Genomic DNA, 18,196 nt, shown 5'->3' with positions numbered 1-18,196 from the left:
GAACGCGAAACGAGCGCGTAAAGGCGCGTGAGCTTTGTAGACAAACCATTACGCGCACGCCGGGTGCGTCTGGCCGTGACATCATCAGCCTTACAGATATGGCAATGCGCGCTCTTGGAGACAGCTAGTCTTCTTGAGACGGCCAGCCCGAACTCTCCGCCGCCATGTCGCTCAGTTGGTCGGCCAAAGAGCACAAAAACACGAACCAGCCGGCCGCCGCGGGACTCAAGCGGCCCCGCAACGACGTTGGGAACAAAGTGACGGTGGTGTTGGGTGCGCAGTGGGGCGACGAGGGCAAAGGAAAAGTGGTCGACCTGCTGGCCACTGAAGCGGACGTTGTCTGCAGATGTCAGGTAATCAGTACTACGTTTGATTAGAGTATTATAATGGATCGATTTCCTCCCGCTATGCGTTTTGAGGGCAAGTTTTGATTACAACATGTCAAATAGATTCAATTTAAACGCAATGTGTTTGATTATTCAGTTTAACCCGTGGGCAGTATTTTATTTTGAAATGGCTTGGTCAGAACCAACAAAAAGCCAAAAAAATGGTCACAATAACGCCTAGGGGTTAACACACCAAATAGGTTCAATTCAAACGCAATGTGTTTGTACGTGCATTGATTTACTATCATAATAAAAACATTCAGACTAGTCTGCTTCAGGTGACTCGCGTGTGAGATATAACACTGAAATCAGAGGTCAGTCCACTTCTGGACAAGCTGCCAACATTCGGTGCACGTTGCACTTTCTCCAATGACAGAGCAGGCAAGATCCTTCCCCTACAACAGCCACCCAGTGGACTGGAGAGCACATTCTCAGAGTGACTTGATATGTGAGAAGGCCAAGTCTGAGCGCGAGGGGGAGCAGACATGGACCCTACACCAGCTTCGGAGCCAAGGGTGTTAAAATAGGCTGGGCAGGCTTTATGTGAAGTGGAAAAGACCATGGATTGTCATCAACAGTCTTAATGTTGTTTATAGTGTATACAGTGATCATGTATACATTTTTTTTAAAACCCCTGGGCAGTATTTTATTTTGAAATGGCTTGGTCAGAACCAACAAAAAGCCAAAAAATGGTCACAATAACGCCTAGGGGTTACTAACTTTTTTAATAAATCCACATTTGTTTAAAGGGACATTGTGTATTATTTGGCGCCATCTAGCAATAATTAAACTTAATTTAAATATGTTCGATTACATTTTTTTTTTTTAATACAGTAATCGTAGGTCTAGTAATCACTAGTTATATTGCATAGTTTGCGCAGCCTTACAGGAGGCTTACATTGTAGCTCTAGTGTCGGACCCAATTGGTCGACTGTCGCTTCCACAGCCTGCAGGTAGTCGTTGCTGAGTAATGTGTTTCTGGCTCCCGCTGCTTTGCTCTTGCTAGCATCTCCCACTAGCGGCTCCAGTTCTTGCTAGCAGCTTTTGTTAGCTGCTCCCATTAGCTCGTCAGGCTGCTCGCTCGCTCACTCCAAATATTTGGTAGTAATTGGTGGAAGTGTGGTTTATCTGAGGCACCGTAGTATGCGTGTCTCTTTAATGAATTCACGATTGTTTTTTTTGGGTTTTTTAAATAACCATGATGCATAACCTCACTGGATTTGAAAATGTCATGTTTTTGAGAAGCGGGCTGAGCCCTGGACTGGTCACCAGACAATCGCAGGGCACATGGGGAAAAGCAGCCATTCATACATTTTTAGAATTTTGGGGACCCTAACATGTTTTTGGAATGTAGAAGGAACCTGCAGGACCTTGAGAAAATCCTCACGAGCATGGCGAGAATATGCGAAAGCAACACAGGAAGTCCAGGACCTCATCATTCTGCCCATAGCAAAATGTATAACTTAATAAATTGGTTGCATAAATGTGCACCTGTCTGTCAGATTGTGAGTGCGTATATCTTGTGTGCAGCCCCGTTTAGGTCGCCCCATATCTTTTCTGATGGGTCGAAGGTCTGGGTTCTGGATGTATGCTTGAAGTCATTGTGATGTTTAAAGGTGAAAGTCTCTTTCAGTTTAGAGCCAAAGCTGAATGCTAACAACAAGTGGCCACAAAGTTCAACCTATACTTTATGTATATCACACATTTGTTTGTTAGGGTGGTCACCAGAAGAGTTACAGCGATGCGTGGTAGTGACTAGGACATCAACACTGATTTATTCCATTTACTGCTTTTGATTCTCAGGGGGGCAACAATGCAGGACACACGGTGGTCGTGGACGGCAAAGAGTACGACTTCCACCTCCTCCCCAGTGGAATCATTAATTCCAAAAGCATCTCACTCATTGGTAAAAACAGCAATTGGATTACAACATTGTTGCGAATGTGTCTAGTGCAGTGGTGGGCAAACTCGGTCCTCAAGGGACCTGCAGGGTTTGGAGGTTTCCCCCAGGATCGTTACCAAGCTTATGCGGAACTTGCTGATCAGCTCTGTTGGAGAAGGAAAACATCCAAAACCTGCAGGACTCCGGCCCTCGAGGACCGAGTGTGCCCACCCCTGGTCTAGTGTTACTAACTCTCATAGCTTTTCTCTGATTTTGTAGGTAATGGCGTGGTCATACATTTACCTGGCCTGTTTGAAGAGGGGGACAAAAATGACAAGAAAGGTACATTTTTGGGCATTGTTATCTTTGGAAAGGCAGAATTTTGAATGGGGTTCTTGTGTTGATCTACAACAACAAGTGGTCCGTGAATGAGTGCGCAGCACATTTTTATAATCCTCTCTCATCAGGGTTGAAAGGCTGGGAGAAGAGACTAATCGTCTCGGATAGGGCTCACCTTGGTGCGTATGGCGTTGCGTTTGTTTGTATTTTTGATGCACTTTTTGTGAACTAGTCTTCCCTCCTCAGTGTTTGATTTCCACCAGGTTGTCGATGGATTACAGGAAACTGAAAGACAGGCGCAAGAGGGAAAGAAGTAAGCTTCAACACTCCATCCGGAAGTAACACAACCATTCTTAAAACTCATTCACTGCCAGTGACGGCTATAGACGTCAAAAATTCATTTGAACAATTTCTATTAGTTGAACATTTTTTTCTACTTTTGTTAACAAGAGTATGAAAACGATTTTTTTATTCTACATTTAGAACAGATATAACATTTGTGATTAATCGTGAGTTAACTAGTGAAGTCATGCGATAAGAAAATTGAATCGCCTGACGACCCTAATTTTTTATAATCTTTTTTTTAATCGTGCGATTAAATGTTTTTATTTGTAATTAATCGCATCACTTCAAAGAGAAATCTCTTTGACTGCCAGACGTTTTCAGAAAAGGGATGCCGTGGGTGCCAGCCGATTTAAGCATTTTGACTGATCTTTTGACTGATCTTTCAAGGTCCACAGAAAATTATGTGTTTGGACTATGAAAACACACATACTACCAAATGAAAGATTGGACTCTCATCTTTCATCAGAAAAAAAAAGTTTGTTTCTACCTTATTCCGTTTTTCAGTAATCAACAATAGAAAATGGTTAGTTTCACCTCTGTTTTGAAACAAACGTCTTTTAACGTCTTTGGCATTCCTCCATAGGATTTTACTAAACGTTATTTAACGTTTTTGGCAAATTTTATATTTGTTCTAAATGTACAATTAAAAAAAATCTACGTTTTCATACTTTTGTTAACAAAAGTGGGAAAAATGTTAAATAGAAATAATTCAAATGAATTTTTGACATCTATAGCCGTCAATGGCAGCGAATGAGTTAATATGAGTATATCTGTATTTCAATTATCTGTGTTTCCATATTAGTATCGGAACAACCAAGAAGGGCATTGGACCGGCGTACTCCAGCAAAGCGTCTCGTACGGGTCTTCGTGTATGTGACCTTCTGGGTGACTTTAAGGACTTCTCGAGCAAGTACGAAGATAATGTCAACTTCATTCTGTTACTATCATGTCCTTAATGCCAACTATGGCTTCAATGAATCCCCTTCAGATTCAAGAACCTTGTCCGCCAGTATCAATCCATGTATCCAACCTTGACAGTGGACGTTGAAGACCAACTGAAAAAACTTAGGGTAGAGACCAGAACAACAATTGGTGTCTTGGGAGCTGCTTCCAACTTGAAAGCTGTGTTTTGTTCTTCAGGAGTATGGTGAAAGATTGCGGCCCATGGTCAGAGATGGAGTCTATTACATGTATGAAGCCCTTCATGGATCTTCAAAGAAAATACTGGTTGAAGGGGCAAATGCTGCTCTCCTTGATATTGACTTTGGTAGGATTTTTAAACAATTACTTAAATGGAAGTAATTCATTTTTTTTCCTGTTTTTAATATTATGATGATAAATGTTCTCTTTAGGTACATATCCCTTTGTGACATCATCAAACTGCACAGTGGGCGGGGCATGCACCGGGCTTGGGATCCCCCCGCTGAATATTGGTGATGTGTTTGGTGTAGCAAAGGCCTACACAACTCGTGTGGGAATTGGAGCCTTCCCCACTGAGCAACTCAATGTAAGATGTTGATGCAACTTACTGTCTTAAGTACAGTACACATACACCAACAATTGGCCCAAATTAGAGCATTTAAGTGATCAAAATCAGGAAAGGCATGACTCTCGGATGTCTGTGAAAGATTATCTTACACAGTAAATTTTGTAGAGTATGGTAAATTCGACTCTATTTAGATTGGGACCAAATAGACTTAGTTTTAGAGTAATATTTACACTTGGAAGAGAGTAAAATAAAGATTTTGGGGAAAAAAGTCACTCAAGGGTTGAGGAACTATCTCACGACCTTCAGCTTGGGAAGCAGACGATCTACTCACCGAGTCACATAGTAATATAATGTTAGTATATTGCTCGTGTCAGCTGGAATCTTCCTAACTCCAAGCCCCCCCCCAAAAAAAACCCTCCAAAAAACAGCGTTTTTGGTCTCGGAGATAAGCAAAGAGTAGGAGGGGCATAGCTCAGATGGTAGTGTGGCAGTCTCCCAAGCTGAGAGTCGTGAGTTTGTTTCTCAACCCTTGAATGACTTTTTCCCCCCCTCCCAATTCTGTATTTTACTCTATTCTAAGAGTAACTATTAGCCTACTCTAAAACTGAGTCTATTTGGTCCCACTCTAAATAGAGTCAAATTTACTCTATAGAATTTACTGTGTGATTGTCCCGTGGTTTTGGAAGTGTTGAGAGTGATTTTTGCCCACTGATCTGCTTGAAAAACAGTCAGGGTCGACATATCATAAATGCTAAACATGTTCAATATTTACAATGGCAATTAGATAAACAACCTGTGACTCGAGCTTTTTGTTTACTACTACTACTACCACTGATAAAAACACCAACTCCTAGAGCAGGCGTTCGGGCAAAGCCAAGGGAAGCCTATCCAGAGGGCTGCACTGGAACTCAGCGGCAACAAAAGCACGCTTTGCTCGTACCAAATTCAGGTTGTTCAAAGATTTCAAGTGGTATTATGCTCAACAACATGGATGTTACAAAATCGGTATGTGTGGACCCCGCCTTATTGTATAGAATCAAATGACACACACATGCTCACTTTAACTCATTCACTGCCATTGACGGCTATAGACGTCAAAATTAATTTTGACTATTTCTATTAGTTGAACATTTTGTCCACTTTTGTTAACAAGAGTATGAAAACCTAGAAAAAAATATTGTACATTTGGAACAGATATAAAATTTGTGATTAATCGTGAGTTAACTATTGAAGTCATGCGATTAATTACAATTAAAAAAAATTAATCGCCTGACGCCACTAATTTTTAATAATCTTTTCTTTAAAAAAAAAAAAAGATTATTAAAAAAATGTCTAGGTTTTCATACTCTTGTTAACAAAAGTGGGGGGGGGGGGGTGTTAAACTAATAGAAATAGTTCAAATGAATTTTTGACGTTTATAGGCGTCAATAGCAGTTAATGAGTTGAGCCTGATTTTGAATCTGATCGTCGGACTCGGGCAGCTGACCCAGAGGGAGTGTGAGGCGTTAACTGACTGACTGACACTTCAGCCCTCATGCAGGTCACAGAGATAAATTTAGGGCAAGAGGTCACGCCACGTTCAGAATACATTTAGTGTGACCAGCAGACTCGTATTACTACGTACTGAAGGAACAGATTAACGTTTAACTTAATCCTATGAGAGTTTTCATTGTAGGCTAATTTCTTGTCTGTGTAAATACTTTCACCAGCCATATTAGGACACCTTCTCAATAAGATACAAGGGCTCTATTAAATCTTTATTTACAAAGATAATTACGCTCTGTTTTTCCTAACATTGTCATAGAGAGGTATTGATTTAACAATATGCAGGGCTGGAGTCAGAAATCTTCCAGTGTGGCGGCCTGAGATGTATAAAATCAAGTGTATTTTGCTGCTTAACTCATATTCCACAAAGCTAATACTAATCAGAATACAGTGTTTAGACTAGTGGGGGCGGATAGAGCATATTATTGTAAGAAACATTTGTGGGTTGACTTCACCTTTATTGTTGAGTAAAACACAATAAATAAGGTGTTAATGTGCTTTGAAATTTGTTTGTAGGCAGTCGGAGAACTGCTGCAGACAAGGGGTCACGAGGTGGGTGTGACCACAGGGAGGAAGCGACGTTGCGGCTGGTTGGATCTTGTCATCGTCAGATACGCGCACATGATCAATGGCTTTACTTCGTGAGTGTGTGGAGTGGACTTGTTGATTTTTTTCTGCACAACCATAATGATAATGATTTTACTTTTTTTCTCCTTCAACTCTGTCATCCTTCCCGCAGCATCGCCTTGACAAAACTTGACATTCTGGATGTGTTGGAGGAAATTAAAGTAGGAATCGCTTACAAACTCAATGGGAAAAGAATTCCACATTTTCCAGGTAATTTTTTCAGATGAGGTGATGACGGGCCAGGTGACATTTTTGTTAGCATTTCATTCATACTGTGTTTATTTGAATCCTAGCAAACATGGATGTTTTGCATAAAGTGGAGGTTGAGTATGAGACCTTCCCTGGGTGGAAGAGCGACACATCTGCAGCCCGTAAGTGGGGTGACCTCCCAGTCAAGGCACAAAACTACATCCGCTTCATTGAGAACCACATTGGAGTTCCCAGTAGGTTTGAACTTCAAATCTATGTTTTGCCTTGCTGTACACTGATGCCAATGAGTTTAACGTGTGACACTTGTCTCCCTACAGTCAAATGGGTCGGTGTTGGAAAGTCCAGGGAGTGCATGATCCAGATGTTTTAGAGGGGAAACCCATGCTCTTCATTCACAGTTGCACAGATCATGCAACATTTTTATCTCTAAAAGTGATCTCTTCATCACCAGTTATTAATAAATAAAACTTAAGAAAAACCTTGCTTTGCTCTTTGTTTGCTTTTCTTTTGTGGTAGAGATTATATATGACATCTAATCCACAAATTCAGTGGTCAAAAATAACTAAAGTTAAAAAAAAATGACTTTGTTATTGTAAAGATGTGCAAATAACTTCCTTACAGTACTTAAATAGATTGTTCAGGTGTCTGCACTTTTTGGGACAACTTTTTACTTTTACTCCCTGCATTCAAAACAGATATATGCATCTATGTTTTCTTTGACTTCGTTAGAAATTGACTTGTTGCTTTTTTCAACCTTAGTGGACGAGTTTAAGAAATAGAAAAGACTTGGACAATGGATATACAAAAATGTTTTATTGGCTAATTGACATTGACAAATTCTGGGCTTACGTCGTCACAATTACATCAAAATGGCGGTCAGGTCAGTGACAACAGCTCTCTGCTCATTGAAAAGTAATTTGTCATTTGGTTTGTGAGTATTTTTTTTTCTTCAAAATGTGATGAAGTGTCTTTTGACTACTATAAGAATCTGCCTGCAGAGGCAAAAGTGTGACATGAACAAAAATTTGACTTCATTGGTCTAACGTTAGATGAATGTCCTTACAAACAGCCAAGAGGCAGTAGGAGTAACGACCTAACTAAATGGCCAGATAGGATTTTGTGTAGTCTCTCCAATTAACAGTAAAAAGCTCTAAAAGGCGAATGGTGCAGAAAACTGGTCATTGAGAAATTGCCACTAATATTGAAAGTTGCATAAAACTATTCTGGCTGTATGTGCACCTTTACACATTAAATTTACTTGATCACAAATGACAAAATGAAAAGTAAAGCTGTACAATAGGCTACTGGAGATTTTTGTTATTATTCGATACCAAGTAAATACTGTAACTTGAGCCAGTACCGATACCAAATACTTCGAGGCTCATAAAATATTATGCTATTTTAAAAAATGTGTGCTATTATATAACATGTTTTATGCCAAATAAACGTTTTTGTTGTATTCTTTACCATGCCTTAATATAATATTAATGGAAACATACCTGGACGTTTGTTTAAAGTCTGACATGTGTCATGTAGTAATAATCTTCATATTCTCAGTCCCTGTCTCTCTTCCACACTGAAAGAACTTCAGCCACTGAAGTCCTTTTAGTCTTAAGAAGAAAAAATGCGCAGTCTGCTGACAGGTACGCTACTGTACTTCTACTTACCTTTAAATTATCCTCGGTTGTAGTTGTGTTGTGTACTATACTTATGTTGTCCTACACCCATCTGATAGTTGGGAAATCTCAAATAAAGCATAACACAACCCTTACGTAAAATGTATTTTTTTACTGTAAAAATGTGAATTTGAAATTAACGGGCCATGTATTTATTTAAAAAAAAAATATATATATATATATATATATATATATATATATATATATATATATATATATATACGTAACCAAAACTTAATTATTTAGCCAATTATTTTGATTAGAATATCATCTTATTTCAATTCCATTCATTCAAGAAAAGTTAATCTAACAGCAACACAATAGATTTTTTGTGGTAAAACCATAAATGACAGCACTTTCATAGACCCTGAATGCGGCACACGCCAGCAAATCTACAATCACGTGACAATCAAACGTTCTCCAATTGGTCTTTAAATATCCACGTGACAATAAATCCTGCGTCCATTTAGCAGTCTTCCTCTACGCAAATATTTTTTCCCGCAACTTACTGGGCCAACAACATTAGTGCGGCACTTTTGGGCTTTACTGCTGCTAATATGCCGAAGCGAGCATATCCTTTTACAGAAACGTTCTCGTCCCAGTACAAAATACACGTCAGGCAGCATGAGCTGAGTAATTCCAGCGTGTTGGGGAACAAATACAGGGAGGAAATATACGGTAAGTGCATCTTCGACATTAGCTAAAGTTAGCCTCGTTGTTGTGCTAAGTTGCTAACTTAAAATATTCGACAACTTAATGACACATGACTGTGTCAGTTGCATTTACATACGTAGGAACAAAACGGGTGCCCGTTTAACGTGCATAGTTCTGCTATCGTTTGTCCTAAATCCAACGGATTGTGTAATTGTAGTAAGTAGTGAAGTCAGTCCCCCCCCCCCCCCCTAGCGGTGAGAAAACAAGCCAACACGTCGTTTTAGCTTACCCGGTGTTGCAGATGTGCTTTCTCCTCATTTCCCCCGCCCTTTTTTTCACAGAAAAGACCAAGAACTTACTTTTTAATGGCGCCAAGACTGGGGTGGGTAAAGTATGGTCCGGCGAAGAGAAGACCAGCGATCATAAGCCAATTGGGCAAGAGACTGCTTTCAGCAGCCATATTCTGTTAAGGGGACAGACTTTGATTGGAACTGACGGAAGACTGACGAAAGCAACGGGAAGACAAGGTGAGTTATTAGTGTAGTGAGGATAGGCGGTTCCGATGATGAATGGAGGGATGCTGTTGAGCTGATTATATGAATCAGGTGTGTTAGTGGGCGCAAACATCTTAAACCTGCAGGACTCCAGAACTCGAGGACCGGAATTGGTGAACCCTGGCAGGCTGTTGTAAAAAAAAAAAAAATTAATTAAATTCGGAACTCATGACGCTGCAACCATTATGCCACAAGCAAGTACACATTGGCTGGATTTGTATTGGTAGTTCTCGCACGATTCACGGCAAAATAGCGCTAGGTGGCGAGGTGACGGTAAAATATCCACTTTGTATATTTGTGTGTCTGAAAATGTGTAAATGACAGATATATTTGTGTGAATAATTTTTAGACAAATCTCTCCCCATTATAATGTACATGGACATTTTTTTTAACATGATTAAATCACATATAAAATAGTTTCATCAAATGCAGCACCACAACTTAATAGAAACAATATGTCATTAGTTAAATTTGATCAAGCCAGTCCAGTCTCCAGAGATATCCAAATTTTGAAGTTCATAAAATTGCCTGTTTCAGATTTGTCGACCAGCAATTCCGTCAACCGAAGCTTCCAAACATACCTTATTGTTCAAAATTTTCTTCACTTCTTTAACTGATATTTCAAGCATTTCCCCCCCCACCAAATCCAATCATATAAATTCATCAAATAGTTTTATAAATAAAATATTTGCGTCCCATGAGTAGTGTCTTCTGTAGTTGCGTATGTTTAATATGATGAGATACATCTGTATGGTTTCCACATTCATGACAGCCATTTGTAGGAAACCCTACATACGATGTGGCCAGTAATAAAAATGATTTTGGAACCCTGCTCTAAATTGTCCATACTGTCCGTGTGAATGGATGTTTGTCTTGTCAACGTTATATGTTTCCTACGATTGACTGACAACCAATCCCCAAAACCTTTTTTGATTCCAGGGCCGCCTCTAACAGGCTGCTGTGTTTGTCAGAGGAACGTGACATGCCGGACATCTTGTTCACAGTGCGAGCGACTTCTCTGCTCGTCCTGCAGCCGACAGTGTTCAAACTGCTCAAGCCTCTGCTGTTCTGTCTGCACCGTCATAGAGTGAGTCCCGTTTTGTTTTACGTTCTCAGTGCCACTATTAAACGAATCGGCCTTAAGGTAAAAATGATGCTCGTTGGCTAAAGAGTGTCAGCGGAAACCTTATCAGTTTAAGTTTTAAAGCTTTAACTCTTGAGTTGTCTTTGTTGGCTCTTTTGCACATTACCTTTTGACAAGTGAAGTGTATCAGTGACAAGTCTACCAGTGACAATTGCAATTGAATCAAAAAGAATGGAAGATGCCGGCCCATGCTTGGATCAGTGCTTCATGTTTAAATTCAACGTTACAGTTCGACCAGCAGGAAAGTGCAAGTTTTAAAATAAGTCTCCATCAAAAGCGGTATGCGTCAAAGGTAGGGTTTGCTCTACATGCTTTATGATTTTTAAGTTTTAACATTAACAGTAAGTCATTAAACATTTTGCACAGCTGAGAGCCAGATGTATAGGTATGCAATCGTAAATGTCAACTCAAATTTAGAACCTCCTTTACGGGCACGTCGAAGTTTTCCATAAAGCTCAATTCAAGAAAGATAAGACAATGGCTGCTTGACTACAGTTTAAGTGTGTGTTTTATTTTAGGCATTGATTGAAAGTATTAATACGTGTCTGAATATATAATTGTTTTTTTTTTCTCCTCTGCAGTTACAGTGGACGTTATGATGAAGTACTCTGCTGCAGTTGTTCTACGTAATGGAAATCTAACTCCTACATGAGTTTATGCTTGAATACGCAGTATCCTCACTTAATGAAATACTCAGACTGCATTTTTTTTTTTAACCATAATTGTCTTTTTTCATCATCTGAATTTGTGTATGTATAGCTATATTAAAATAAACATGAACATTTTTATACAATTTTGACTGTGTTCAGTTTTTTTGTGACTTCACCAATAATCATAATCTCAATTGTTTTTGTTTTTAGCATGACCCAAAATAAATCAATAATCCATTAATCAATACAGTCATTTACATTGTAAAGAAGAAAAAAACCACAACAGTTTCAGCAGGGATTACGTACTTTTGTAATATGGCCAGCAGGTGGCAGCACAGTACAAAATCTCACGTTCTGGTTTATCTTTTAAAAAAAAAAAAGCATTATTTTGCCTTTCCTTCTGGAAGCAATGGAATTCCAATCCGCTCAGCCTACTCTGACCTTGAATTGTGTGTGCTACCAAATATTTCTTGATAAAACAGAGCCAGAGGTTAGACAAAACCGTGCTTGTGTAGGGATGGCTGTAAAGTCTTATCCCTGCTGGACATGACCTTGTGGCGCAGTCATCGCTTTCTCTTTGACTCTGGACCCTCACTGAAGATGGCTGCTCTCAGGGTCACACATTCTACACTGAGTAATTGTTCTAAAGTCGCACTGCTTTATAGTAAGCGGTCACATGACCCGGTGTAATGGATATTAGCTCGGATGAGTGCACTTCCTGGAGCTTATTGCAAATGTGCGTATGATCTGTTGAGTCACATCCCTTGCTCAGCGGGTCGGTTGGTCCGTTTGAGTTCTTTCTTGGCTGCTCAGTATAATATGGCGAGAGAGAGGGAAAAAAAACAGCATGATAAAAGGAGGACATTCACCTGAGTCAGCTGTCTTTAGTCTTAAAGACAGACTCTTCCCAGGGACAAGCATTAATGCTCTTTCTGCACATTCACCACTGTGTCATCAAAGTAACAGCGTGTTGTACTTCTAGGTTCTCTTAAGAATGTTCAAATCCTCTGCATGAAGTTGACTTGTCATCAGTGGCCCTTTCCTCCACGGTATATGGCTATGCCACTATTCAAGGGTGAGTGAGCACTTTGTTTGTTTTAGCTGGGAATTTCTTGTTTTTACACTTGCATGCCTGTTAAGAATGTTACGTGTTTCTTTAAACTAGGGCGTGGCTGTTTTATTGATTAAATCGATTTTTTTTTTTTTATCGGGCCGGGTGGGGTTAAGTCTTTTCACAACTTCCAAAATAAAAGCACCGCATCTTTTTTTATTTTAGTTTGACTTCATAGTTACCGTGAGGGCCGGACAGAGCGTGTGGGTAAGCCGGATGTGGCCCCCGGGCCATACTTTGGTGGGAGCAGCTGTTGGGATAAACTACATACAGTTTGTGCATTACACAATACAAATTTACCTAAGATTTATTCATTCAAGCCTTTCCACGTCCATATCAGATAAAGTTTGTATGCTAGCAACAATTTGACTTCTGCGACCTTTAACAATTGGAAGCTGATGGTCCCGCTTCTTGTTAACTCTGTTGCGATGTGATGAGTTTACAAGACAATGCAGCTGTCACATTATCAGTGTAGATATATTCCACTGCAAAAAAAAAAAAAAAAGTGGGGAGGGCGGCGGTCACATAAAGGCCCCCGACCCGCCAGGCCAGACCGACTGCAGGCAGCCAGCGGGAGCACGTGGCTTTGTCTCTCAGCTATTCTGTTTGGGGGGGACCAGCTGTGGTCTGAGGCCAGCGTCAAGTCCGATGATGCTTCTGCTATAAATATGAGTCGGCCAGCGCGTGTAAGTGACAGCTGTACAGTGGACCAAGGGCACGCTTGTCTTGGTGCTGTCGAGGCGTTCCGCTCCTAAAAAGGAGAAGTAAGAACACATTCATGCACTTGCAGTTCTTGTACAGGTGGACAGCATATAGCAGACGGACTATTTCTTTATTCATGCTGGAGGCTGGACATCAAAAGATGAATAATATAAGACGATATAGAGAGCAACAGTTCAGCTTTTATTTCCAGGGTTTTACATCTGGATCTGATACAAACAGACGGACAAAATGTTGCAATCGACTCCTGAGTTCATTTTGCCGCTGCAGCCATGTGTTACGGCAATGACAATTAGACATCCCGTCACAGGAGAAGTTACATGTGAAATCCGTCTTTTGTGCGAAGCTTTAGCTTTTCCATGAATTTGGTGATCGTTAATCTTCATCTCATCAATACATGAAACAATGTCCTTGATTTTTTTTTTAGGGTCATCACGGTACTTTATGGCAACTTCAAGCCTTCCTATTCTTCTTGCTAATGAGTGGTTTGCACCTTTTAGTGCATCTTCTATACTTCATGTTTCGGACCTTCACTTCTGCCCGCTGGATGTTGTCGCTGATGTTCGGTTGTCTTTCTTTACAGCTCGCAACATGTTTGTCATCAACACCTGTTGTGTTATTTTCTTCAGGGCATTTCATGATTGTATTGCCCAAAGCTCTGATTTTTATTTTTATTTATTTTTTTACATCTTCTCTTATTCACAATTTCTTGTTGTTCTTTTTTTTACCCATAGACAGCTGGTTTACATGTGCACCCCTAACTCCAGTACTATGACTTTAGTCTTTACAGGAAAAACACAACTCTAATTGTGTATTTATCAGTCACATGTTCCAATACATTACATGATGAGTACATAAGGTTTGTTAATTCAAACATGGATCAACTTAATGAGGAAAATTTAAAATAGATACTATTCGATTGTCAAAACAAGTATTGATAGCAATTAGGGGTGGGAATCTTTGAATGTCTCACGATTTGATTTCATTCCGATTTTTGGGTCTGCGATTCGATTCCGAATCGATTTTCGATTAAAAAAATTGTTTTTATTCAAAATGATTTTTGCTTCAATCTATAGATGTGCAAGGAATTGTAATGATCTACTCCAGTCTGGCTCGCTAATGCTAATTAGCGCGCTACTCGCGGCTCTTTTATCACTCAAAAGAACTGCTCCACGCTGAAAAGAAACTAACTTTTATTGGAATAACTTGATCGTGACTTTTTCCTTCTATTCTCTAATGTGGCTACAACTTAACAGTGTATTAGACCGCGTGGAACCACACTGCCCCTCAGTGGCCACATCGGGTACAACATGAACAGCGCTCCAAATAAAGGCACACACAGACAAAGGCAAGACAGTATAAAATAATTTAAATAAAATCGATGTGGGGACATTTAAAAACGATTCTGAATCAATTTTTTGGCACACCCCTAATAGCAATGCTATTGTGGGTCAAAAATATTGAAGGGGAAAACATTTGCAAAAATGCTGTTGTGTGGTCAATGCTGAGAGACAAGAACTGGCAATATAGCCGAAAAATGTTTGAATGCCTTCTGCCTTCTTCAAAAATATTGTCAATGGTCAAATCAATGCTCTAATGCTTAAAATGTCAGTGCTGAGAGTCAAACATTTACATGATTACTCCAATGTTTCAAAAATGTTATTGTCAGTACTGAGAGACAATCTTGCGCTTGAATGTTACTGTAGGTACTTAAAAAAAAAAAAATTTAAGTACCTGCTTAGACGAGCATTTACTTTAATTTTGTTAATCTATTGCCAGGGATGTGATTTTTCCGCTAATTCGCGGAATTCCGCTTTTTTTATCTCCAAAAATAAAAATGTAAAATTTCCGATTTTGTCTCTACAGCATTCCATTTTAGTGTTTCCGTAACTGAAATGAAACGGCTCTTGCGATTGGCTGAAGTGAAACGGATCTTGCGATTGGCTGAAGTCTCCGTGTTGACCAATGAACGCGCTTGTTATAGAGGCATAGGAGTATGCCATTGTTCATTTCTCACACGTTTTTGCCGGGTGTTTAAAGAAAGATGTCCGTGATCGAACGCAAAGATGCTCCGCGAGTTAAGGAAATTGACAGGATCGTAAAAAACAAGTTTCGATGGGACTGGTTAGAGAAGGATATATCTACAAATGTTGGAAAGAAGACTGTGACGAATTTGTTCAGTGACTTTATTCGGAAGATCGATCGTGCCGGGAAAGCGCTTTGCATTTGGTGCCATGATACCATTGACTATGGTGGGAGAGGTTTCAAAGCTCTTGAAAGTCACGCAAAGAGCAAAAAACACGTGAAAGAACTCCAGTCAAGAACAACAAATTATTCCATCGCTGGAAGTTTCGGTGCCCAAACGAAAACTCCAAAACTTTACGGCCTCCATCCCTTATTGACATCACAATCGGAAGCGGTAATAGAGAGACGTGATCCACCCCAACAACCTGTACCAGTTGCTGATAGAGTCGTGAATTTTGAGGTAGGTGGTACGATACGATACAATATACTTTTATTTTCCCGTGGGGAACTTTTTCCTGGACTCCGTCCAGCTGCAGTTTACAGTAAGGAAAAACAACAGAATAGAAAGAGATAAAATCAAAATTAAATAAGAAGTGCAGCAGTAGTTTACAGTGAGAAAAACAACGGAATAGAGACAGATAGTTAAAATAAATAATACACACACACTCCTATATATATATATATATATATATATACATATATATATATTGCACCACTTAGTTAATGTCGGTTATTAAGTAATTTGATGGATGTCGGCAGGAATGAGTTCTTGTAGCGGTTCAGCCTGGTTCTGGGGGTCCTGAATCTCCTGCCGGAAGGCAGTAGCTGGAACTCATACTCATGGTAAACTTTTCAAATTAATTTGACAGTTTTCCCCTTTTTTTCGAAAATATTATAACGTAATAATGATCATGTTTGCACTTTTCAGGTTTCAATATGTTGATATGCGGCCCCCAGAACCCCGTCTAAATTTTAAGATAATTTCACTTTGGTCAAATCCCATCCCTGTCTATTGCTGAACGAGATACAAGAATTTACGTAAATGCTGTCAATGCTGCGAGACAAGGACTCACAAATGCTACACTGCATCACAAACATTTTGTTGATGCTAAGGGACAAGCATTCATCCATCCATCCATCCATCCATTTTCTTGGCCGCTTTTCCTCACTAGGGTCGCGGGGGTGCTGGAGCCTATCCCAGCTGGCTTCGGGCAGTAGGCGGGGTACACCCTGGACTGGTTGCCAGCCAATCGCAGGGCACACGGACAAGCATTCATTCTAATGCTATTGTGCATCAAAATGATTGTCAATGTAAAGAGAAAGCAAAGTTGCACTATAATGTATCAAAACGCACGAATGCAGACACATATTCACAAGAATGTAATTTTGTATCGAAAATAGTCAAAGCTGAGAGACAAGCAGTTCTAAAAACTGTGTGCTTTCTATTCTACGCGTAAGCTTTTTTTCTTTTCTTTTTTTTTCACAAACAACAAATACATTTTATCAAGCCGAGATCATGAACAGAAAAGTAAGAATGTCACGACGCTTCCTTAAGCGACCAATTCATTTGCTATGAAGTCAACAGCTAAAAGCCACTTTGGTACAAATTTGCATTGCACAGTACCTGGGGATTTCTATAATATGCTGTCCTGCCTTTTTCATCTGCATACTATAGTCGAGTATTTCTTTTGCATTTCAGCTCGGTAACAGCATCTCTCGCCGGTCATGTGTTATTCATCAGGCACTTGGAGTTATCTTTTCTCTGGACCAATGTGACTTCAATCCTCTGAAAGTCAAAAATGACTTATTTACAAAAAGAGGGGCATGATGCATGTGCGTTAACGTGGAATGGGAAGGGGGGGGGGGGGGTAGTGTGTGCGCGTGTGTGTGTGTGTGACCCACACACAAGCACATACGTGAATGTGTTTGTGTGCCCTTTTCAAGTGTGACCACCTGTCTTTTGTTCCCAAATAAATAAATAAACACGGACCACACCAGCTGTCCCTGGCAGCCCGTCCCCTTAGAGGTCAAGGGCTCCCACCGCTGGCCTTGTTGAGACAGTGGACACGTACTACTTTCCTCTCAACTTCTCCCAAGTACCTCTACACAAGCGCAGGCAGCCAAATGAGCCGGGCTTTGGTCAGGAATGTTTTATTACACGGTGGCGTTCGACTGCACATATCCCCCCAGCTCGTCACCTTGCGGCTAAGCTCTATCACATGGCCTCTTGCTTTCCATGTGAGGTGTTTTGCGACAGAAGAAATGCGCGCACACACCACAAAGCCACTCTAACCCTGGAGAACCCACGGGGTCAAATTTTACTATAAATTCTGCTACTCAAATAACAATGTTTTTTTTTTTTTTTTTTACAAATTTAGCTTCAAAAGTCCAGAGTGCCACTTCTGACCCCTGCGTGGGGCCATCTAGTGGATGAATATTGCACTTACATGAGCCAGAGTGGTGGTGACAAGATGGCTGGCAACATGCTGTTTTGTTGAGCTGGAAATCAATCCAAACAAAACCATCTTCTCAGCAAACCATCAGATGGTAAAATTGTGTTGTTGTTTTTTTGTTAATCTATTTCATATCATGTTGCAGAATGCCATATATTTTGATAAATTAGCAACTCTGAGCTAGTTAAAAAAAAAGGGTTAAAATTGAAAAAACATATATTTTGGTGTTCGGTGAACTTATAGCAGTCATTTAATGTATAATTCATAATTTTCCAAAGAAGATAAGGGTTCTTGGGTTCTCCAGGGCTAAGCTTTGGATCCCGTCAGGCAGATGTGAGCTGCCGCTGACTGCTCTTATTCGTGCATCTTTTCTCGGTGGCTCTTAT

General features: G+C 40.1%; 2 protein-coding genes across 2 annotated transcripts; both read left to right on the top strand.

The window, feature by feature from the left end:
• The first annotated feature begins 32 nt into the window (after positions 1-32).
• Positions 33-7,295, top strand: adss1 (adenylosuccinate synthase 1). The gene is made up of 13 exons (XM_077555372.1): positions 33-353; positions 2,190-2,292; positions 2,548-2,610; positions 2,736-2,786; positions 2,854-2,920; positions 3,755-3,862; positions 3,941-4,022; positions 4,093-4,219; positions 4,305-4,459; positions 6,503-6,627; positions 6,726-6,823; positions 6,907-7,056; positions 7,141-7,295. Exons 1-13 carry the CDS (start codon positions 165-167, stop codon positions 7,191-7,193), a joined length of 1,371 nt encoding a protein of 456 aa, XP_077411498.1. The 5' UTR covers positions 33-164; the 3' UTR covers positions 7,194-7,295.
• A 1,663-nt stretch (positions 7,296-8,958) lies between these two features.
• siva1 (SIVA1, apoptosis-inducing factor) lies at positions 8,959-11,644 on the top strand. The gene is made up of 4 exons (XM_077578013.1): positions 8,959-9,177; positions 9,495-9,680; positions 10,647-10,794; positions 11,433-11,644. The coding sequence occupies exons 1-4, from the start codon at positions 9,057-9,059 to the stop codon at positions 11,479-11,481; spliced, it is 504 nt and encodes a 167-aa protein (XP_077434139.1). The 5' UTR covers positions 8,959-9,056; the 3' UTR covers positions 11,482-11,644.
• The last annotated feature ends 6,552 nt before the right edge of the window (positions 11,645-18,196 follow it).

The sequence above is a fragment of the Vanacampus margaritifer genome, chromosome 1 (genome assembly GCF_051991255.1).
Source record: "Vanacampus margaritifer isolate UIUO_Vmar chromosome 1, RoL_Vmar_1.0, whole genome shotgun sequence".
Lineage (NCBI taxonomy): Eukaryota > Metazoa > Chordata > Actinopteri > Syngnathiformes > Syngnathidae > Vanacampus > Vanacampus margaritifer.
The sequence above is the reverse complement of the archived record's forward strand: the minus strand, read 5'-3'. Positions and strand labels throughout refer to the sequence as shown.